The sequence below is a fragment of the Lygodium microphyllum genome, chromosome 9, assembly GCF_053477565.2.
Source record: "Lygodium microphyllum isolate KBCC chromosome 9, Lygodium_microphyllum_v1.1.10, whole genome shotgun sequence".
NCBI lineage: Eukaryota > Viridiplantae > Streptophyta > Polypodiopsida > Schizaeales > Lygodiaceae > Lygodium > Lygodium microphyllum.
In genome coordinates this window covers 160,728,528-160,752,491 of record NC_141143.1, presented here as the reverse complement: position 1 = coordinate 160,752,491, position 23,964 = coordinate 160,728,528, and the positions used below count along the sequence as shown (strand labels likewise).

At 40.1% G+C, this 23,964-nt stretch overlaps 1 protein-coding gene across 5 annotated transcripts in view; it reads right to left on the bottom strand.

Moving 5' to 3' along the window:
• The window catches only part of LOC148031803 (transglycosylase), a 178,993-nt gene that overhangs the window by 40,002 nt on the left and 115,027 nt on the right, over positions 1-23,964 (bottom strand). For all 5 annotated transcript variants that reach the window (XM_087685467.1, XM_087685466.1, XM_087685468.1 and 2 more), the window contains one exon: positions 20,085-20,207. In XM_087685467.1, the coding sequence (XP_087541593.1) occupies positions 20,085-20,207 (123 nt within the window). The remainder of the gene's footprint in view (positions 1-20,084; positions 20,208-23,964) is intronic.

Sequence of the window (23,964 nt, the reverse complement as noted above, 5' to 3'; positions counted from 1 at the left end):
GGTTAACCTAGCATCCATCTACTACAGCAAAAGTCAAAAAGAAGAGCAAGCTCCAAAGTAGTTGGAGGGACTCTCCCAAGGCAGTTGTTGGTGAGGAGCATCAAAAGTTGCGAGATGAGAACAAGTGTTTTTCACATGGAAGCAAGCAAGGCCTTGTTGAGCAACTAATATTAGGTAGGTTTTGCAGTCAATTGAAAATCATGCATTAACCCCTAATATAGTGTCATCATTTTCATGTCTCATGCATGGAAAGAGCACAGATACATGAGATATTAACAACACCACAAACATCCTACACAAAGGCCAACAGATCACTCCCCAATGCATGCTTGCACCTCTTCACCTCCAAACATAGAAACTCTACTTCATTCTTGATTTGTCCTTCTAAAAACTGTCTCCATGCCAGAACTAAAAGAAAGGAATTGTCATTTTCCATATTATAATTCTTCCTTTTACTTAAAACCATTCGTAATAGATGTCGTCAGCTGATGCATAAAGCACACATTTGTAATAAGGTAGACACCAATTGTAGTCAAAACCATCCCTCCCAAGTGGCAAACAATTGCTACTAAATTCTCAGTGTAATGTGTATGTTTGGCAATTTAAGCACCTTATGATGTAAAGGGTAAAGGTATAGGTTGTTTTGAATGTTTCAAGTAAGTTCTTTGTCTCAGTTTTTAGCTTCATAGTTTGGGGAAAGTGGCGATGGGAGGAGCATTCACTTCTACTTCTATTCAACTTGTGTGTGTGTGTGTGTGTGTGTGTGTGTGTGTGTGTGTGTGTTGGGGAGGGCGGTTGGTGGTTGATGAAAGATGATGGATGTGGTGGGTGGTGGTTGTGCATTAATGAGCTCACAAGTCTTGACAATGTCCTTTGGTACTACTCCATCTAGGTTAAGGCAAATAGTACCCGAATTTTGTTCCTAGCTTGAAATATGAAAAGATACACTTCCCTAAAAATTTCATGATTGCATGCTAGCCCTCTACCCATGACCTAGGTTAGTACAACCCAACTCACACTCATCTCTCCCTAGAACCTCGAAATACCAACCTGAGAGTTCTATGAACCTATCTAGAGCAAAACTAAAATCCAATTACCACATCTCGAGCAATGGCACTAGTACTCCAAGCAAACATAATTCTACCAATAAACACCTTTGCCAAAGTAGACCACAATAAAATACAAAAACCCCTTACAGGATGCCAAATATAAGGTGTAATAACCAAAAAGAAAGTAACTAATCTTCATTGGTCTAAACTAGTCTTTGAAATTCAGTCAACAAAGATTGAGAAATACTATCATTATATGAAAGGTTATGAAGTAGTTGACATTGTTGTTATCCTGTCCATCTAAATCGTCCTACTATTACAATAATGTTGTGTGAAGCGGTGACTGTGCAAAGCTCTCTCCTCAACAAACCCAATGCCCATTCTAAAGAAAAACTCCTAAAACAACATGCCAAATAATATGATTTTCGTGCACGTTGTCATGCCACTACACGAACACAGTGTGAAAAACTCTAGAGTGCATCATCATCCGACTTTCTTAATGATCTAGAGAGTCAATGTCATTTGCGTCATTAGTGCTAGTATCAGTGGCATGGATGGTTCAAAAATACTAGATCTTGAAAAATTATAGCCTAGTTTTGATATTTTGCATATTATTTATTGTAAATATCCTAAAAAAGCTAGGGAAACTTCTAGAATAGGGTGACATGCAAAAAGCAAGTAACTTTTTCGGCCAGTTTTGGGATTCTTCATGAAAAAGAAAGATGGGTGAAATCGCGCTTTTCGCGATTGCAATTCACAGGTAGTAAACAACACTTTAAACTAGGAAGAGAAAAAAGAGTGAACAAGGAGATTCTTGACCAAGTGTCCTTCACTTTTACCCCCCTTCTGAAGCCAATGGAGCCATCAGATTTGGGTTCCGAGCAACAGAGAAAAAGCTGTTGTTTTGATGCATGTTTTCTGTCTACGAGGGAGCTCCAAGAGATCTAATGCTTGGAGATTGCTTTTGAGTAGTGCCAGACAAGGGATTTCAAGTTCTATCAATACATATTGATTTGATTCATTGTGTTTTGCCTTTATCGAGTTTACCTCTTGTCTATTCTTTTTCTTCTCTTCCATCTCCTATCTCTACTTCCTTCGATCTCTGATCCGTGGTGGATACGAACTTTCGACAAAACCCCCTCCGACATTGGTGAACCCAACGTGAAAGGTCGTCAAAAGGAAAGACACCATGGAAGAACCTTCAGTGATGTTTACAACAGTTAGTGCAAAATATGAGCATACTTATGCAGGTACAACAACAACAACAGGTGATGCATGCTTCTACTCAAACGGAAATTGTTGTGATGAATGCTTTGCAAGTAGTTGAGCGTGAGATGAAGTTGTTCAATGGCAGGAATGTATCTGCATGTGTACATACCTATGCTCAAAAGATGGAATTCTTTGGGATAGCTCAACTTGCATGGAACAAGTATTTTGTTCAAATCACTGTGCATGAACTGAAAGCCCGAGTTACTGAATTGTACATACAGGATACTGATACGATAGCTTTCAAGAAGACACTCAAGAAAGAATTTTACATTAAAGATACCAGTTTGATTACGCACAAGACTTTTCAGGAGTGGGTTTTGCAACCCAATAAAGGTCTTGTAGCTAGAGAATTGTTAAGAGAATTTGAAAGTTAATTTGAGCAGTTAGATCTTACAGAACAGCAACCTCTTGCAAGTCAAAAAATTGAATTATTTCTATAAGCAGCTAATCCTGAGCTTCAAGAAAAGCTTGATAATTTACTAGAGGATCAGACTAGAGAGACAGGTCTTAAAACAGAGTGGAGATATGTCAAGAAAGTTGTTACTGCACTTGTGAAAAAACATAGAAGAAGAGAAAGATTGCATGTCTCTAGCTTGCCCACTGTTACGGACAAAACAGTTGATGTATCCAGTAAGCCACCCACTTCTGTGGCTAAACCTATAGATGTGCCTGTTGTTTCCACTATTAGGGAAGATGTATTAGATGAATTGGTTAAAGACACGCGGGATCTTCAATTGAAGGTCGCAAAATTGGATGAAAAAGAACAAGAGAAAAGGGGATGGGAAGCAACACCTAAGCTAGGAAAAATATGTATGTGATGTGATAGTTTGCAGCATGAGAGAAAGAATTATGTTGCCTCTATTAAGAGGCCTTGGCACGACAACTCATCTTTTAAAAAGATGACAAGATCCATGCACAAGAAACCGGATTGCTTCTTGCTTTGAATTTTGGAAAGGGAGGTATGCAGAAGTTGTTGGAAGACTTTGCTCTTCGAAATGCTTATGCGGCTATACATGCTTCTACTTTTGGTCTACAATTGGATAGAATGCATGGCCAAGTGATGGTTGATCCAAAGGCTACAATATGGACACATCCTTTTCATACAGTCGAAAAGAGAAAAATTACTAATAGTGAAATGTCTCATGCAGGGCAAGACATTCATAACATAATTGGTTGGAAATCACCGGCAAATACATATTCAATGTATGCATATTTAGCAAAGGTGCAAAACACAAATATACCTATGGAAGAGAAACGAAAAAGAGATGAAGATAATGCAAGGATATCTAAAAGAGTGATAAGAAGAAGTGTGGATTGGCCTAAAGCTACAAATTAGCCACCTCCCAAGCATGTTATGGAATAGGTCAGTCACGAGTAAAAACAGGATAGCAAACAAGAAGGCAAAAAGAAAGGCAAGCAGCCAAGTATAAATTACAATCTGATATTGAGACAGCCATAAATCTTAAGAAGGTTCTTGAAGAACGGATCTTAAATAGTCTGGTGGAATTCACCTTGGGAGAGGTGCTTGGCATCGCCAAGTGAGAATTTCATGATGAGACCATTGACATAATTCAGAGGAAACATCAGCTTCTTGGTGATACCACTAGTGCATTACTACACTTTGAAGAGAAAATTGGTTTGTTGGGTATTCGAGCTGAATATGAGCATGAATGCAAGATGCTACTAATCAATGGACAGCATGTCAAAAAGAAAAGAAAGTGACTAAAAATGCATTTTCTTGTAGCAATATGCATCGTGGAGTAAGGCAGATGCAACAATATAGGAAAGAGACTCTAGGATTTATTCCTCAAAGTCATTACACAAGAAATCATTGGGCCAGCGCTACCATTGAAATGGTAGTGAAAATAGGGGAACGTGAAACTCCTTGCGTTGCTTTACTTGCCCATGGGTCTGAGATTAATGTCACTGAGCATGGATTGTATGAAAATGGTGCATGGCCTTTGGACACTAATCATGGTTGGCGTACGAGGGCCGCGAATAATTCTTCAAGGGAGCTCTATGCTGCATGTCCTAATGTAAAAGTGACGATTGGTGCTGTACAAGAAGAGCAACACTTCTTTCTGCAAGATAATTCCTCATATGCAGTGATTTTGAGACAGCCCTATACTATAGGAGTACGTATGTAAACAAAGGTACTTGATCATGGTTCTGCTTATGCAAGAGTTAGAAGCAAGGATGGGAGAAAAGCAATCCAATTTCTTATTGTTTGTATTAATCATCCTAGAAATCGGGATACGCTTCGAGAGTCTCCTTTGTCTCCAAATGCAAGGGAATTCAAAGACCTGGATTTTCATTAAGCACTGTTGTAATACGGGGCTACAGTAGTGTTGTTCAGAGGATATACTCGCCTCTTGATAGAATGAAGCATGTATTTACTATTGGTTATTCTCAAATTACAAAAAACAAATCATGTTGGTCTGAAAGTGAGGGTCAGTATGAAAAAGTGTCAAGGCAACCAAGCTTACGAGATCCTAAAGACATAGGTCATCAGTTTACATCTGAAACATTACAGGAATTGAAAGTTGGTACAAAAGGGTTTCTTTTGCCTGCTGAAAGAGACTATTTTATACAGATGTTGGCTAGGCATGGAAAGGCATTTTCATTTTAGCCAACTAAAAGTGAGGGTCTGTATGAAAAAGTGTCAAGGCAGCCAAGCTCACGAGATCCTAAAGATATAGATCATCAATTTACATCTGAAACATTACAAGAATTGAAAGTTTGTGCAGAAGGGTTTCTTTTGCCTGCTGAAAGAGACTATTTTATGTAGATGTTGGCTAGCCAACTGAAATAGATAGTGTGGATCCAAATGTTGTCTCTCCTATGGTAATATTTACTATGCCACATGTACCATGGAACTTAAGGCCTATTCCGGTGCCTAAAGCTTAGTTGCCAAAACTAATGGATTTGCTAAATGAAAAGATTCGCATGAAGATCTTGAAGCCCTCTTCAACCCCGTACTCAAATTGTTGGTTTACTGTGCCCAAAAAGAATGGGCCTTTGAGATTTATTCAAGACATGCAACCGGTCAATAAAGTGACCATAAGAAATGTGGATGCAGGTCTTGTGGTTAATCAATTTGCAGAGGCTTTTGCAGGCAGAGCAATCTATTCTTTGGGTGATCTTTACTCGAGGTATGATCAGCTTGCAGTTGAAAGCAAGGATATCACAACCATGAAAACTCCCTTGGGGTTAGTACGGATGTGTACTCTCCCGCATGGTGCAACGAACTCAGTGGCACACATGACAAATACTATGAATAGGATACTCAAGGATTTTATACCACAATTGACAATGCCCCTTTTGGATGATGTTCCAATCAAAGGGTGTGCAATGGATGAAAAGATGAAGTGATGGATGCTCATGGGTGCCGACAATTTGTTGCAAACCATAATGTGGATTGTGAGAGGATTTTGACACGTCTAGAAGAGCTACATTTAACTCTTTCTAGACAAAAGTCTGTCTTTGGAGTTGAAGAGGTTTTGATTGTTGGGCATATGTGTGGACCTTATGGGCGAAGACCATCACGAGCAAAAATAGATGGGATTGATAAAATGCAAGATATATGCACAAATGTATCAGACGTGCGTAGATTCTTGGAAGCATGTGTGTTCTATTTGATTTGGATCCCTCACTTTGCACATGTAGCTAATGCTCTATATCAGCTCTTGAGGAAAGGTCAAAGGTTTCACTAGGAAAGGAAGCAAAGCAATGGAAAAATTGAAGCAGCTCTTGAAATCTGCTCCTACATTGAGAAAGGCTAATTATTCACATGAAAAGCCTATCATTACGACTGTTGATATGATCCCAATTGGGATTGGATGGCAATTGGGCAAGATGATGAGAAAGGGCAAAGATATGCAATTCGCTTTGGTGCTAAAGTATTGAGTAAACGATAGAGAAGGTATCCACATGTAAAAAGAGAATTATGGGAAATTGTGACAGCCCTTAAATGTAATAAGGAGTATTCTATGGATGCTCGTGTAGTCATTGAAACCGATTGTTTGCCGATATTAGGTATGATTTCTAGTTGTGCTACCCCAGACATTGCTATGCTCCAATGGATTGCATACATCAAATCTTTGAACCTTGAATTTCAGCATATTACAAGAAGAGACAATCCAGCAGTTGGCAGACATGTTATCTCGGACGTGCTATGAGAATGAAGATGGGATGATGGATAAGAAGGAAGAATATGACTTTCTAGCAGCTGAAAATGATGTTGTAAGAGTGAATTTAGCAATGCAAAGAGTTGCTACAGCACTAACAGAAGCTTGGACAGCAAAGAGAAGACACTTTAGATATTGTGTATCTTGTGTAGAAGTATTTCTGGAAGACAAATATGAAGGAGAATGGCTGAGAATTGGTCAATACCTCAATACATTAACAAAGAGAGAGGAATGGTCAGATGAGGAGTTTAAGAAGATCAAGAGGAAAGCCTATAAGTTTTTCTTAAAAGATGGATACTCATGGAAACATACTAAAAAGAAACAGGGTATGCCATTGCGAGTTTTCGATGACAAAGCTTCACAAGTAAATGTTATGCAAGAATTTCATAAAAGCTTGTGGGTTGGCCATAGAGGTGTTTGGGGTACTTTTGCAAAGATCAAAGAAAGATATTGGTGGCAAGGTATGTATAAGAATGTTACTCACTTTGTGGAAACATGTACAACATGTCAAATGTATTTATCTATGAGACACCGGGATGGATTGTAGCCCACATATCCATTGTCTCTTTATCTTAAGTGGGTAGTGGATATAGTCACGATACCTACAGGTGCAAATGAGATATCTTGTACTTTCTCGTGAAGACTTGACTAATCAAGTAGAAGGGAGAGCTCTACGTATTAAGACAACAAATGCAGTGTGTACATTTCTCTTAGAAGAGATCTTTTGTTGGTATGGCTATGTGGGAAAAATTACAGCAGATAGGGGTGACCTAGATGCAAAATAAAATCATGATTTCTTTGCACGGTTAGGGATAAAGCTTACTTCGACTTCAGCTTATAACCCTAAAAGAAATAGCAAAAACGAAAGAGGTCATCCACCTACTGTGAAGGCATTGGCAAAAGCATATGGAGAGAAGGTAAAAGAGTGGCCACGATTACTCCCTTATGCTTTATGGGCTAACAAAACAACTCATAGTGCTGTTATAGGATATATGCCTACTAAATTGATGTATGGTCAAAAACCCATCATGCCGATAGAAGAGATGACACTCACACGGAGTGTGCTACCTTGGGAAGAGGAGTTGAAGTTAGAAGACATAGAGGCAGCAGTTGCAAAATTAAGGGCAACAAGGATATAGAACAAGAAACGGTTTGACAAAAGATATAGATTGAGGCCAATAACCATACAAGATGGGGATTGGGGATTGGTTTATGATAGCAGTTTAGATAACCGGCATAGTGCCATGCGTAAAGTTTCCAAAAGATAGTTTGGACCCTATGTGGTAAGACAGGTGTTTAATAATGCTACTTATACATTAAATGAGCTGGATGGGACAGCCATAAAACTTCCGGTAGCAGGGAAAAGAATCAAATCATTCAAGAGACAAGAATCTACTGTATATGAGTTGCCAGAATTGGAATAAAATAGTAGCCATGATACACAAGCTAGCTATGAAGATATGGAAGATTAAGAACCAAAGGATATGGTTGTAGAGGATGAGGAGAACTCAAAATCTGGTGACAACAAGGATTTTGGCACATACAGGAGGATGTGCAGATTCAGAGGGAATGGATGTCGTACCACTACGCAAAAACAGTGTAAAAAACTCTGCAGTTCATCATCATCCGACTTTCTAAATGATCTAGAGAGTCAATGTCATCTGAGTCATTAGTACTAGTGTCAGTGACATGGATAGTTCAAAAATACTAGATTTTTGAATAATTTTAACCTATTTTTAATATTTTGGATATTATTTGTTATAAATATCCTAAAAAAGCTAGGAAAACTTCTAGAATAGAGGGGCATGCAAAAAGCAAGTGGCTTTTTCAATCAATTTTGGGATTTCTCATGGAAAAGACAGATGGGCAAAATCGTATCATCGCGATCGCAATTGACACGTAATAAATAGCACTTTGAATTGGGAGAAGGAGTGAACAGGGAGATTCTTGACCACATGTCCTTGAGTTTTACCCCCCTTTCGGAGCCAACAGAGCTATCAAATTTGGGTTTCGAGCAGCAAAGAAAAAGTTGTTGTTTTGATACACGTTTTTCGTCTACGAGGGAGCTCTAAGAGATCTAATGCTTGGAGATTGCTTCTGAGTAGTGCCAAACAAGGGATTTCATGTTCTATGAATACATATTAATTTGATTCATTGTGCTTTGTCTTTATCGTGTTTACCTCTTGTCTATTCTTTTTCTTCGCTTGCATCTCCTATCTCTACTTCCTTCGATCTCTGATCCCCGATCGATACAACCTTTCGACTAAAATCCCTCCGACAACGTCGAGGCCCAAGAAAGTGATTTGAGACAAAAAGCCCCAAAATTTAGCGCCTCGAATGTGAAATTGGCCAAAGGCCCAGCCTTTTATCCAAACATTAAAGACAATTTCATAAACTTTAATGAAATTGCTACCCGATTGATGCCAATTCTCGGACCTTAAGCTACAAATTCCCCAAATTTTACCATGAATTTTGTCATAACATAACAAAAAAAGAATTTATATCCTTTCTATTATTTGTATATTTAAATATTTATTAAATATATATTTTAAAAAGTGTATTAGAATTAGCCACTAATAAGTGCTCACAGGTTATACGGAATGCACACAAGGAGTTAAAGAAAAGATAGTACACACATTTACCTATACGATCCAAGTGAACACTCATGACCGGAACTCAGGCATATCAAGGTCAGGCTTGCCTAAAGAAAGAATTGATGCCTTATTGTGGACTAGATCCGTCAGAACAAACTGTTACAATCAACAAGATGGCATTATTGGGTATTTCACTCAAGCCTCACTTACATCTACGCTCACATAGGAGTGTCAGACTTGGGGTCTTTGCATTATTACTTGGGCATTCAGCTCATACATGATGCTCGAGATATTGGGTTATCACAGTCAAGACACATTGGTAAACTTCTTGAGAAGTTTGGCTTACACGATTGCAAGCCAATCTGTACACCAATGGAACCTGGACTAAAGCTATCATTACATGATGATAGTGATTTGTTTCATATACACACATATGCTCCAAAAGTTGGATGTCTTAGTTACTTATGCAACACTAGGCCACACATACAGTTTGCAGTTTTAGCCCCGAGCAAATATATACATCAGCCACGCATGTCACATTGGCAAGCCGTTAAGCGTGTCTTCCGTTACTTGTAGGGTACTAGATCTCTTGGATTGCTTTACGCAAAGGGGGGACCACTGCAGTTACATGCTTACAGTGATTCTGATTGGGCTGGTGATTATGATTCACGTCACTCCACTAGTGGCAATTGTTTCTTTCTTGGCTCCTCTTGCACATCTTGGCTTAGCAAGAAACAGCCCACTGTTGCTACATCGTCATGTGAAGCTGAATACAAGGCAGCTTCCACTACTACAATTGAATGCGTATGGATTAGATGCTTGCTAGCTGATGCAGACTAGGTGGCCAGACGACATAGCGAGGTGTAGGAGGTGTCAATCTCACAGAGTAGAAGCCTACCTAGAAGCACATTGGCACTACTACATTGAACTAAATGCAAAGTGTATGATGAGGCAACGCATTGTCACACTAGATTGTTAAGCACAACAGACTGACGTACTAAGCATCCATAGAGCAACACTCCCAAGAGTAGAAGGTGAGGTAAACTTCTCAACTAGAAGGGTTGCAAACTCGATGTTGGGTACCAAGATGGCTAAGGGGCTATAGGGGTTGCAACCATCGTGACAGGTGCATGAGCAATGCCACACAGCTGCAAGGTAGTCTGTTATGGGTGGCATGTCCAAGGCTGAGATGATAGCAATTATGGCAAGAGGTAACGCTTCAAACAAAGGGGGAAATGTGCACTACGATGATTAAAAGCAAGCGGGCAAAGATGGCAACATGGGGTGCAATCGCTAAGAAGACTTGAGCTGGCGCAACAACAATGGCTGGTAGGGCCACCAACCAAGCAAAAGGAGCTTGTTGGCAATGGTTGGTGGCTGATGGTCCCAAGCAAAAGTAGTTATGATACCATTGTTGGCGTCTTTTTATAGTAAAACCTAAACCCTAAATGGCTTAAGTGCAATATGAAACCCTAAACCTAATGCCACTAGGATCCTAAAACACTAGGGATAACAACTATTACATTGACAAATGTAAATACCTAGAAAGCTCGAAACATGGATCAAAGGGCATCAATGCGAAGCCCATGACATGGCCTACGATTTCGTCTAACCTTCTCCAAACTTTAACATGTTGCAACTTCCTCACAAAATGAAGATATGGAAAGATAAGTTTGACATAATAACTCTACTTATAGATCAAGATCAAGGATCCCAAGCCCACATCTGAACCTCAACTAAATGTTGAAAAATGGCATACCAAACAACTTTACTCTAGCAAGGCTTCTCTCACATATCTTAAACAAATGAAGCTTCACATAAGATGATTGGCATACCTAATGGGGGATTTCAAGAATATACATCAAGAAATGCACCATATCGTCTCCGAGTAATCTTTGTAGCTACTTGTGCTCTTCCTACAAAAGAGAGAATGTGGTTGTGCTCCACTATTGAAGCTCGTCTCGTGTTGAGTAATAATGGTACAAACTTTGCTATTGAAGTCATGTCAATCCTAGCGTGGCATCCTTAATACCTCATTAAACATCTGTGAGGAACACAAAAGTTATTCTCATGAGGCCTCAAGTCAAGCCATTACATATCACAAACCAAACATCCATAGGATTTGTGTCAATTTAACAAGGATACTTGAGGCTACGGAAAGAGGCTTTATGTCTATCACAAAGAAAAGAGAGAATCATGTCATCTATGAGACACTCAACATGTAAAGAAGTGTCTATAACATGACTAATCGAACATAAAGGACCCTTCCAAAGAATGTCTACATATCGCATGTGTATGGTAGTGCCCGGTAGGGCATTAAAAAAGCCTAATCACATTCTTGATGGTTGGTTGATGTTTCAAAGTGTCTATGTGTATTGAAGAGGCAACACAAAACTTTCTTGCAAAAAGATAGTGTTATGTCAAGGTGTTGAAGAACCCACTAAAAAAAAGTTCTTGTGAAGTTCTCCATTGGATGGATATGGGAAAGTGCATGGACTAGCCAAATTCCAAGTCAACAATTGTACATCAAGGACACTCCAATCCCTCTATCAATGCTTCTCATTCCTAGTGGCACTAAGCAAGTAATCCCACAACAAGAACACCAACAAGTCCAAGAACAAGTGTCGATAGTACCCAAAGTCGTGATTATAGCATTTTGCAACCTATAATTCACGAGCAAAGAAGAATGACAATGGGTATCACCCCAATATCAAGCCAATTGGAGAAACCAATCTAGTTGATTAACGAGTGTAACCTAATGTAGGACATTGAAAGTTTCAAGCCTCGGTCAACATTCTCTCAATTGTTCATTATATTACCCCATTATCGAACCATTTAGCGAAACCAAGGCAGCCAATCAATGACCATGATCTAATAATAGGACTTTGGCACCTTCAAGCCTCACTTGACATTCTCACACTTGATGTTGCAACCACCCTACAAAAGAATGCTCCAAACCATGCTCTACAATAGAAAAGAAATGTGAATTGCTCAATCTCTAGCTAGAGCAAAGCCGCTCTCAGTTCCAAAACTGGTCAAAAAGTAAATATGACCCGAAAGTTTGTGAAATGAAGCACTACCCGAAACATATTAATTTATTTCTACTAACAATTGCTCCTTTTCTTCTTTGAGTTATAGATTGAGCTCCACAAGTTTGATTGTGGACTCAATACCATAGACTTTTATCGAGAGCATTTTCATTAGAGGGAGCTGGAATAGAACAAGCTTTTGCACTATGACCCCCTTCTTCACATTTTCTAACGAATGGCTTATAACCCATTTATTTGCTGGATTTCACCATGCCTCCCTAAAAAGCAAAATGTTGCAAAGAAATGCTACCTTCGTGGTGGTGGATCACTTCACCAAAACAAATTTGTTGCACGACAACTCGCAATGCAACAATAACAGCAAATGATTCACCTGAGATGTGTTCCAAGCTTGTCTAGATAGATACACAAGTTTATTAGGGCTTTAATATGCCACACTATTCAACATTTTGGACACCTTGCAAGCCATCCTTGCACCTAAATATTGGAAAGTTAAACAAAGACCATCAATCGAAACTTGATCACATTGCTATGTTGTTTTTCGAATAACATCCAGTCAATTGGAGAGCCCAAATCCAACTTCTCACAAGATGAATGCCATTATACAATTGGAGAGTATTGAGCTAAAAATTTATTAGCCTTCATTGAACAGCACTAGAACTCAACTTATAAATGAATTTGAACCTCTTTTTAAAAACAAACACCATCCTAGAGACTTTCAATGTCCACATGCAAACCCTAATCTCAAAGGCCCAAAACTTTTGAAAAATTAAAAAGCTGCCCTTCCACTCAAAGTAATTTCGTTTTTTAATATTGCAAGTGCCAAAACTTTGTTGTCCACACCCTCTTTGTAGAGAACATCTCAACCAAAGCTACGCCACACTATGTACCATCATTTGGTGCTTGTTTGCAGCCTTCTTCTTCTTGTTCTCTCCCCTTATTACTGTCACTGAGGATAGAAGTACATCAAAACCATACGAGACTTTGCAAACTGTCCACTCTATCCAAACTTTGCATTTACTGCATGGCATCAGTTTGGAGGCTGCTTTACTGCTCCACAGGCTTTGCCTGCCATTGGTAACCATAACCAGCCTGTGTTTTCTGCTCAAAACACATCATCTATTGCTGTCATCATCATCCCAAACTGCATTTTTATTGTACAGCTACCATCTGGCTTTGTTGCACCACATGGAGGCTGCACTTATCCTTCTACGGTTGTCACCTTTGCTGCCTGAAACTTTCCGGTGCTACGTTTGCAGATTTCCTCTACCCTATGCCTATCTATCCTCACTAATCCAGCTGCCCATAGCTGCATTTGCTGATTCCACACACCTACAGAAGCTCTCTTGCTACATTTCAAGTTCCATCGGAGTACGACAAACACTCCAATTCATCCGCTCTGCCCTGATCCTCCAGACAGGTGAGCTTGGGGGTCAGTATTCCTTCACTGCATAGGGTGTTCACTACATGGACATTATATTTATTCAAATTCATTGAATTTCTCATTCATGGCGTTCAATGTCTTTGAGTTATATTTGGTTCTCTACCATCAAATGTAATCCAAAAGTTTGATGATGTTGCAGGGCCATCAAGACTATGGAGGAGAGCGACATGAGAGTGAGTTGTAGACTATTTGAGCTGAAAATGATAGTGTATTTGCTGAGCTGAAAATGATAAAATGAAAGTATAACCTAGATCTAAGGTAGATCCTAACCCCTAACTCAAGTGAAGTCAACTAACTCTAGTACTGACTCTAAATGTAGTGATACAACTTATTAACTTAGTCATGTTCACACTACAAACTAACTAACTAAAACATTTGGCACAACCCCTTGAATTGGTAATTTCTAACACCCCCCTACAGTGTCAATGTGATGCAAGTACACGAAAATCAATCACCGAAGGGTAGCAAGTTCAAGGACTTTTGAAAAGCCTCAAACTTCTCACAACACAGTGCTTTGGTGAAAATGTTAGCAACATTTTCCTATGTAGGAACATACATCAAATTGATCTCTCTTGCATAGCATCTCTCTCTGATATAATGGTAATGTACCTCAATGTGCTTCATGCGAGCATGAAACATAGAATTTCATGCCATTGCAATAGCATTCCAACTACCAAAAAGAATGGGTGTAAGACCCTTGAGTTAAATTTATAGATCAAACAACAATCTATGTAGCCATACACATTTCATTGTTGCTTTGTGAAGCTTGCAACCTCGCAAGATAAGGTAGCCATTGTAGGTGGTTTCTTTCTTAGCCACGAAATGCATAGGCAACCTAAATAGAAACAATGTCCACTAGTAGATTCTCTAGTGATTGAATCACCAAACCAATCCGAATCGTTGTAAGCCTCCAAGTACAAGTCCCCCCCCCCTTCGGAAAATAATATAGCATATGGCTAAGTACATTACAAATATTTAAAAATCTACTTGACAGCATACCAATGTCATGTCCGTAGGCTATGCATAAACATGCTCACCCGCGATATTGCAAACTATATGTCAAAACGTTTGTTGCAAAGGTAAATAGGACAATCGACAACATAGCTGTAAATTGCAACATCAAACATCTCTTCACCATCATGCATGGATAGCTTGAGCCCTCGCTCCGTAGAACTGTACATAGATTTGCAATCTTGCATATCAAACCTATGCAAAAGCTTATCCACATACTGCGATTGCAACATGATTTTGGGTGAATTGAATCCCCAAATAGTAGTATAAATAGCCCATATCTAACATAATAAAATCATGTTTGAATTCAACCTTGAAATCTACAATTTTATGCTTTTTTGGTCTCATGAGTAGAATATCATCCACATATAGAATGATAACCAGCAAGTTCCTCCCCCCCCCCCCCCCCCCCCCCTTTCAATCTTAATGTAGAGAGTGGGTGCAATTGGACTATTTGTGAAACCAATACTGGCCAAATAAGCTTCAATCCTAGCATACCATGCACGAGAAGCTTGTTTTAATCGATAAAGAGCTTTATGCAATTTGCAAGCCATATGCTATTTGCCATTCACCACAAATCCTAGAGGTTGTGACAATAAACATCCTCATGTAGGTTACCATTCAAGAATGCCATATTGATGTCTAACTAACCTACTTTCCAACCATAATTTACAACCATAACAACGACATAGCTAACTATACTCATAAAGGATGTACATGCAAATGTCTCCTCATAATCAATGCCCTTCTACAGTGCTTAGCCTTTGGCTACCACGTATGACCTATCTATAGTACCATCAGCCTTGCGCTTCAATTTAATGACCCATTTGGTACCAATGGCTTTCTTCCAAGTGGCAACTCAACAAGATCACAAGTATTCTTGGTGGCAATAGAGTTCAATTCTTATTTACATGGCCTACATCCAATGTACATTCTCTTGGGCTTCTTCCAAGGAAGTAGGCTCATATCATCTAATAGTGAGCTCACGAACACACACATTACAAGAATCGTCTACTTCTGAAATATCAACCAAATGAGCCCACACTCCCCCCTGCATGATGTGTTGCATGTCTAGCACGCCTCCTAGTGCACTAAGGTAAGGGAGCAAGTGGAGAGTTTGCAATAGCCAACTTGGGAATGTTTTTCCTGCATTTACAACAGCCCTATCTATTCGAAAGCATGTGGTACAGTAGAAGCTTTTTGTGATAAGTCTATCCGGCCATTTAAAGAATGATAGGACCCCAAAGAAAGTGATAAAATGCCTTCAAAAACATCATAGGAGTCATAGGCGGCTAGCATTTCAAATTGATCATGTGAAAAGGCTGCAATCTCAGCTAGGAGCTAGCAACACTCCGGGCCATGACCACATCTTGAGGGTTGATGTCCCATACTATTAGCCCACACCATCCCGATGTACAGATGCATGGGCCAAGAGTCCAAGAGTGGTGATCACACAATGAATGTGCTCAATAGGGCCTTCAGTCCTATGAATAGGACTCTACCACCCTAACCCCAAGGTACCCTTAGTGCATTCGTACTAGGTCACCTCATGACCATTGTGACCAATGCTACTATCATTGATCCGAATATCCAAGGACATAACACTTCCCCCCTTATGAATCATTGCTATCCTCAACAATATTCACAGAAATTAAGTGAAGAAAATGACTCTTCAATAAACGTACCGACTTCCAAGTAGCCTTCACCCCGAATGTTTTTTCCACTTAACCAAATACTCGAGATAAACATTTTGACAAGATTGTTTAGTGTCAAGAACCAATTCATGTTCAATTGGAATGTAATGAGTAGTATCCTCAAGCTGCGGGACTTCCTCAATCAAAACAATCTGCTCACGTTGTCCCATTCGGTCTTTCAAACAACTCATGTGGAGCACAGGATGAACCCTGATTTTCGATGGTAAATCTAACTCATACAATATGCTACTTATCTTCTTGGTAATTTAGAAAGGACTATAACACCTTGAAGATAATTTATAGCACTTATCCGTAGTCATTGAATCAGAGTTATCTTACTATCCACTTATCTAAGAATACTCTTGGTCAACCCTTCAATGAGTAGATCTATAGGTCTGTTGTAGGGAAGCTTCTCTAGCTAATTCATGCAAGGTCAAATTTAGCTTACTCAATTAGTTTTCTTAATCAGTATTTCATTACACATAAAATGTCACATCGGACTGCATGTTTGCAGTTTTGAGATATATTCAATGTATCTATTCTTATGGCTTAACTTTTAGTCATGGTTTGTGCTTGCAAGGCTATACAAATTCTAACTAGACAAGAGATCCCAACACCCAACGTTCCCACGACGGCTACATCTTTTCCTTGGGTAAAAATCTCATCTCTTGATCCAACTATAAGGAGAAGAAAGTGGCAACTTCCACGACTAAGGCTAAGTATAGGACTCTCTACAATGGTACCACTTTCTGAGACTATCTACTTGAGGACCTTACTTGGCGGCACTTCAATTTCCTTGTTTTGCTCTAACTATCATATACCATGACAATCAGAGTAGAACTACACTAGCTAGTAGCCCCATCATCACCCCAAATAGTAGATTGAGCTCGGCACTATTCGCCTAAAGTTTGTGCCTTGCAATGACAATTTGGCAAACATCTTGAGAAGATTGGTCAATCAGCCAATTCTATATACATCCCAAGATTGGCTTGGATACATCCTCCCCTATAGGCTACTCCTCTAGACTCTGATGGGGAGAGAATGGCTCCCTTCATCTTTTTCTTCAAGTTTGAGAGGGGGTGGCTTCTTTTATCTTAATGGTGACAGGGTGTTGATTATAGTTTCAATCACACATTATGTATTTACTTTGTACTTTCTATCTTGGCCGCATCATTAGGCTGACCGTCCCTTTCAAGCACTGTTACTTAACCGAAAACTCATTGAAAACCCTCACTTAATGACAAATCTTTTGAAAACAACACAAAATCCCTTTTTCTTTTTATAAGAGTCAATCCACTGTGTTTCCATCTGCCTTTGCAAGACTTAGTAGCCCATTCAACAACTAACGAGCACCCTTTGTCTGGCGTTATATCCTCTCTAGGGTGAACACTTGGGCTCCTTTGGTAGGATTATCATTGCCTCCATAGTCTTGGTAGATCATTGAACATCTGGCGTGCACCCTTGCTCAATGCCCCGGCTGCTGTGGGGTTGGACACCTTGGGGAAAAGAAAAGAAACAAGGCTTGGGCTTGTTTGCACTCCCTTTCTGGTTCCAATTTTGGGCCTAAGAGGCGGTGTTGAGTGAAAATTTCACTAGCTTTCATTAAACAGTCCCAAAACTTAACTTAATTATTGAAATTAAACCTTTTCTTTAAAACATATGCAGTCCTAGGGAGTTTCAATGTCCCATATGCAAACCCTAATTTGGGAGGCCCCAAACTTTCTATAGATACACATGTTGCCCTCCCACTCAAACCAATCTCGTTTTTGCAAATTGCAAGTGCCAAAGCTTTGCTACCCACACCCCATTCGTGGAAGACATCTCAGCCAGAGCTGCCCCACACTGATTACCATCATTTTGCACTTGTTTGCAGCCTTCTTCTCGCTATTCTCTCCCCTTACTGTTGTCGCCAGCTGTCCACCTCTGTCCAAACTTTGTGTTTATTGCCTAGCATCAGTTTGGAGACTCCATTTACTGCTCTCGACCCTCTTTGCTGTTAGCAACCATCCCCAGGCTGTTTGCTGCTTAGAACACATCATTTGATGTTGTCGTCATCATTGCAGGCTGTGTTTTCGCTGTACAGCTGCCGCCTACCTCTATCGCACCACTTGGAGGCTGCGTTTATCCTTCTACAGCTGTCACTTCTGCCGCTTGATACTTTCTAGTGCTTTCTTTGCACATTTCCTCTCCAGTCACCTGATCCAGCTGCATATGCTACTGCCAAACAGCAACAGAAGCTGCCTTGCTGCATTTTAGGATCCATCAGAGTACAACGCACACTCCACCTCATAGTCTCTATCCCATTCCTGACGACTTGGGAGTTCGGGGTCATTATTCCTTCACTACATAGTCATTATTCCTTCACTACATAGTGTGTTTGCTGCACAAGCATTGTAATTAGTGAGATCCACTCAGTTTCTTATTCTCTATGTTCATTATCTTTGAGTTACCCTAACCCTATTCGTGTTCTATTACCAATTCGTGCTTTGTCATCCCATTTTGTTCCAGTTTTTGTGTTAGGACATGTCTACACATACAGGTCTATGGCCCAACGACAACAAATCAATCACATTATGTGTCCCCTATCATTTGGACTCAAAAAGGTGGATATACCTAAACACCCAAAAGCTTTGGACAAGAAGCTTAAAGTTAGCCCCTAAAAATTTGTCCTTTTAGGATCAACAAGCCAAGCCCAACAAATTGGGTGCTATAATCATCCAATCAATAAAATATGCATTTCTGTGGGCCTATTTTTTGAGCACCATCAATTGATTTGCTATCCAACATGGGCTAAAGCCAAAGTTAATGGATGACTCCTATCTTCAGCCTATCATTAAGCCACAGTGAACTTTCCTGCACACTTACAAATAGGGCACCCATATGCATACTGTCTATACAAAATCAAAGTGGCAAAGAACTCAGAACTCTCTTTCTTACAAATGCCAAGATTTCTAGGGAGCAATAATTTTGGTGGCGAAAGAGTGCCCAGTATTGACAGTAATCACTGCTGTGAGTCCAAGTTGACATGATAGAATGTGACATGATGGCATGACAAGAAGATGAGCTACATTACTGATATTAAACAAGATAGACTAATTGTAAACAAGATAGACTAATTTGGCACACTCCCTTTCCGAACTTTCAACCGTTGCACTCCATTCTTCTTCTGCCCCTCTCCGATACTATGCAGTCCCAAATAACTTGTTTACTGCAGCCCCTGTTTTTTGCATTGTACTTTTGTCTATTCAGTCTGCAGATGGTCATGATTGTTCCCTTGGTTGATCTTTGAGCATACATTTCAGGATTCACTTTCAACATTGATTGTCCCTTCTGCATCTTCATTTTTTGAGCTACCTAGTTCCGAACAATGATAAACAAAGCAATGTCCTTGAGCTGCCTTACATCAATACAACTTGTGCATATACGGCAGAACTTTGTGACTTCAAGCCACCACAGCAGCTTTTCATATCCAGCAGTCAAGATCCTTTACTGTTTGATGTAAACTACAACACATTAGATCCAATGTTTGACGTAAATTACAAGAATTCCAGGTTCAATGACTGGCATAGATTGCAAGACATCAAAAACTAAATTATCTGGATCAATCTTAGATGCTAAAATCATCTCACTTGTGACAAAATATTGTGTGTCTAGACTTCAAACCTCCACATGCTGCTTATTTTTCTGGAACATCATCTTCTCACAAACTTTTACACATATTTTAGCATCTGCACTTGAACATGTACCAAACACAACAAATGAACAAGAACCAAAAGAAAGCAGATGTACCTATTTTCAGGTAAGCTTTGTTTCGCCATAAGGTATCTGTTCCAATATGATAACGTTGACTTGTTGGAAGCCTTTTTGGTGCCACCACAGTAGCTGCGAACAATAAATTCTTCATTCTGTGACCTGCCCAAAACATGTCTTAAGTCTTGAAGCGAGCAAACAAGCAAAGCAGTCTTTCACATTACAAGTGAAAAAGAACAAACAAATGCATTTCCTCTGCAAAAGTTACTTAATGCGAAACATCGAGATTTCAGATTTTCCCTTACATTAAGTCCTTAATTTCTAATGGCATTCTCATCCTCTGATTTGTAATGACTGCAAGGTGGCAAGGGTTGTCAGATAGATAGATTACTCTTGTAGTCATACTTAATCAACCTTAAACAAGTATTGCACAGAATTAATAGAAAGGAAAACATTTAGCAGTCAGACACAAGATGTCACTAGCACATAAATTTGCTCTTGATTAGTTCCAATTTTACCCCTAGCTATGGGCATAAAGGGCATTGCATTAGCAGTGCAAGATCTGTGCTGGAACTCAAAATATTTAACTTTCTAAGATTAGAAGTGAAACTTCCAATTTAAGTGAAACCTTGGACCAAAGTTGGGCAGCCAATTAAAATTTGATGACTAGGCAGGCCATTTGAAATTTTGGGGCAGTCACAAACTCATTGAATCTGCTCATAGGTACTCCAACTTGCCTCTCTTTTTCTCGTGAACAAGTTTGCATTAATGAACTGAAATATTTACTTTGCAGAGTTATGGACACCCACAATAGAAAGGAAATGATCATCTAAGACTCTCATACAAATATTATGTGGGGGGTACAATAGGAGTGGAGCAAACAATATGCAGCCATGAAGCAGCCACTTCAGAAAGGACTACGTCATCCGAAACCATGGAAGAAATCTACCATGACAATAATAATCCTCAAACATGGGCCATGCGACCATGGATACTGTAACCAACCTTCCTCCTCGGATAGGGTGGTAAATAACCTGATTAAGCACTACTTACAGTAATTAACAAATTCATAAAACTGAAAAGTGCACTTTACCATATAATCATTGACATTGGACACCCTGTTGGCCCCAAAATTGGCGCCCCTTTTGGTATTTGTTTAACTTAATTGAAGAAGAAGTTGATGTACAATGGGATTCTCCCAATCCCTTTTGGTATTCCAACTCCCCTTGCTCTCCAAAAACGACCAACAAGTCTCCAATCTGATTTTCCCTTGATCCGGGCAATCAATTGGCCTTCACCCCCTTTCATGGAGATGGAAAATGCCCCAACTTCAATGATTCGTTGGTCCCTTCACTTGAATAGGTTAAAAATAACTTCAGCCTTGCTTAATCCAAGTCTTGGAGCTTCCATTTTCTGGCATGCTTCTCCAGGCTGCTGCTAAACCCTAATTTCTGCTACAAATTAGGGTTTACAGCAAAGAAATCTAAAATTCTCAGCCTCTGATGATCTCAATTATGTAATCTTCAAAGCAAGGCTATAGAAAGGCTAGGAGATGAAAGAGAATGCTAAGGAGAGAAAAAATTCAGACTTCCTTCACAAAGAACTGAAGAAAATCTATAATTTACTATTGTTGCCTTGTCTCAACAGCTTGTAGATGCAAAGAACTGAAGAGAATCAATCATTCACTGTTGCTGCCCTATCTCAACAGCTTATAGATGCCGTCACCTACTATTGATTGGTCTTCTCTTGCTCCTGGCTACCTCAGAAGGTCCTCCAATGGCTGCAAATCAAACCAACAACATCTCCTCCCTCTCTCTTGCAAGCTGAATCCACTAAAAATGCCTCTCTTCAACCTCTAAAGACGTTTGTCAGTTTTGCATGGGCATTTTTGACAAGTGGCAGCCTTTCCAATGCTTTTTCCAGCATTATCCATAATTAAATATTAATTTTCAGTCTTTAAATACTGAAAATTAATATAATAATTATTTTGATACCCTGAAAAATAATCTAGCTGGCCAATAATTTAATTAGCTAGGCAACTTCCATTCCTAAGTGTCTCTGCGCCATCTTTGACCATCAGATTGGTGTTAGGTACTATTAAACGCCACTTTCCTAGTATCACCAACTGACACTTATACCCAAATGAATGACCTAGGCCAACGACTGGTACCAGATACCACCAAGTACCTGTGCGGCATAACTTATAGCAACTTTTACCTTTGACATCCCGTGATTTCCTCGCGTCCCAGGCTCGTAAATTTACTCTAACCCCAGTTACGCCTCACATGTGCAACATTCGCTTAAACCATGTGGTTAAAAATTAATCCACATGTTAAGTGAGATATTAAAAATACATGTCTTCATCATGACAACCCTCCCCCTTAAAATCCTTGCAATCGTCCTCAATTGCACTGCCAAATGCATCAAAAGCAAAACAGTGGATTGGAATTTCCACAAGGTATCATAGCTAACACAACATTGTGCACTGTTGCTCAACCATTCCATATGCCCAACACATGCAAAAAATTACCAACCAATCATAAAAATAGCATAAGACTCATAAGGAATCTCAAAAACATTGTCAGATTATCATGTGACTTATCTATTTCTCATCAACTCAACTCATCTTGCAAAATCAAACCATAGCATAGCATAACCAAGCATAAACCATCACTAAAACATCAATGGCATCATAACATATGTTGTTGTCCATGGAACCAGATGTAAACCATTGAAAACTGAGCATAATCTAAGCATAAACTAATCACTTGCTGATCTAAGAACTAATCACAAACTGGTGCGAATATGACCACTGGTACGAAGAACAGACGTTGGCCTCCCCAAGTGCGCATGAAGTGACCTCGGAGCTCCTAACTTGCCGTGCACCTCATCCCATCAGCCGCGGAGAGAGTGGATGATGAAGGTTGAGAGCTCCGCTAAGGTCGCATGTACTGAAAGTTTCTCTCTGCCGAAAGCCTCCTAACACCGCGCCTTCCAGATATGTCATCCAATAAGACTACCTATGATCTCTCATACCTTCGAGCAGTCTGTTGTGGGCTCTAGTGCCTAGCAGATGGGTAGAACCTCCAAAATAACCACTACGCACAACCCTGCCTCGATAATGAATATCGTGTCCTGCATCTCGGCCTCATATAGAAGGTAACGGCCTTGGCTTACTGCTTGCTAACAGAAAGCTCCCCATGAGATACATCCAAAGCTGGGTGCTATACGGCGAAGGATGCAACATGCTCCTCTCCACACGAGTTGCGCCTCCTCACATGACCAAAGGCAGTGCTTTGGGTTTTCTAGAGGCTGCTGTATGCAGTGCTTACAACCTCCCTCCTGCATCTAGGCAAGCCAACTCCCCACCACCAAGCCTCCATATGCCACCATCCATAAGAAATATGACACCCTCCTCGGCCTCCAGCTATCCCATAGGCGGCGCCAAAAGGTCCGTCAAAAGGGCTCCATAATGCTCTCTCCTTCTCCCAACTCTACTGCCTGGCATGTATGGCTACCTCTTGGCAGATTCTGCTCGACTCTGCTAAGACCTCTGCAACCTCCTCTGCTATCCCTCCTACCCCATTCTCTGGTCCAAATCTGCTCTATCTGTCTCAGTCACCTCCTCCCTCCTATAGATCAAGTTAGGGATTCGACAAGATCATGCGTCTAGGGAGGATGCTGGGGGGTCAAGTGTCAGGAGAACCGGGCAGTGATCGGACAACGTAGTACCTACCAACTGCTCAATCTGGCCTCCACGAGAGCCTCCCCACTCTCCCACATAAAACCTGTCCAACTGCTCCAACAGAACTCCACATAGCCGCCTATATCCCCAAGAGAAGTCCAACGACCTCTCCCTCCTGTGGAAGGCAAGGTCTCTCTAGGCATCGCGTGCTCCAACTGTCAACAAAAAGACCTC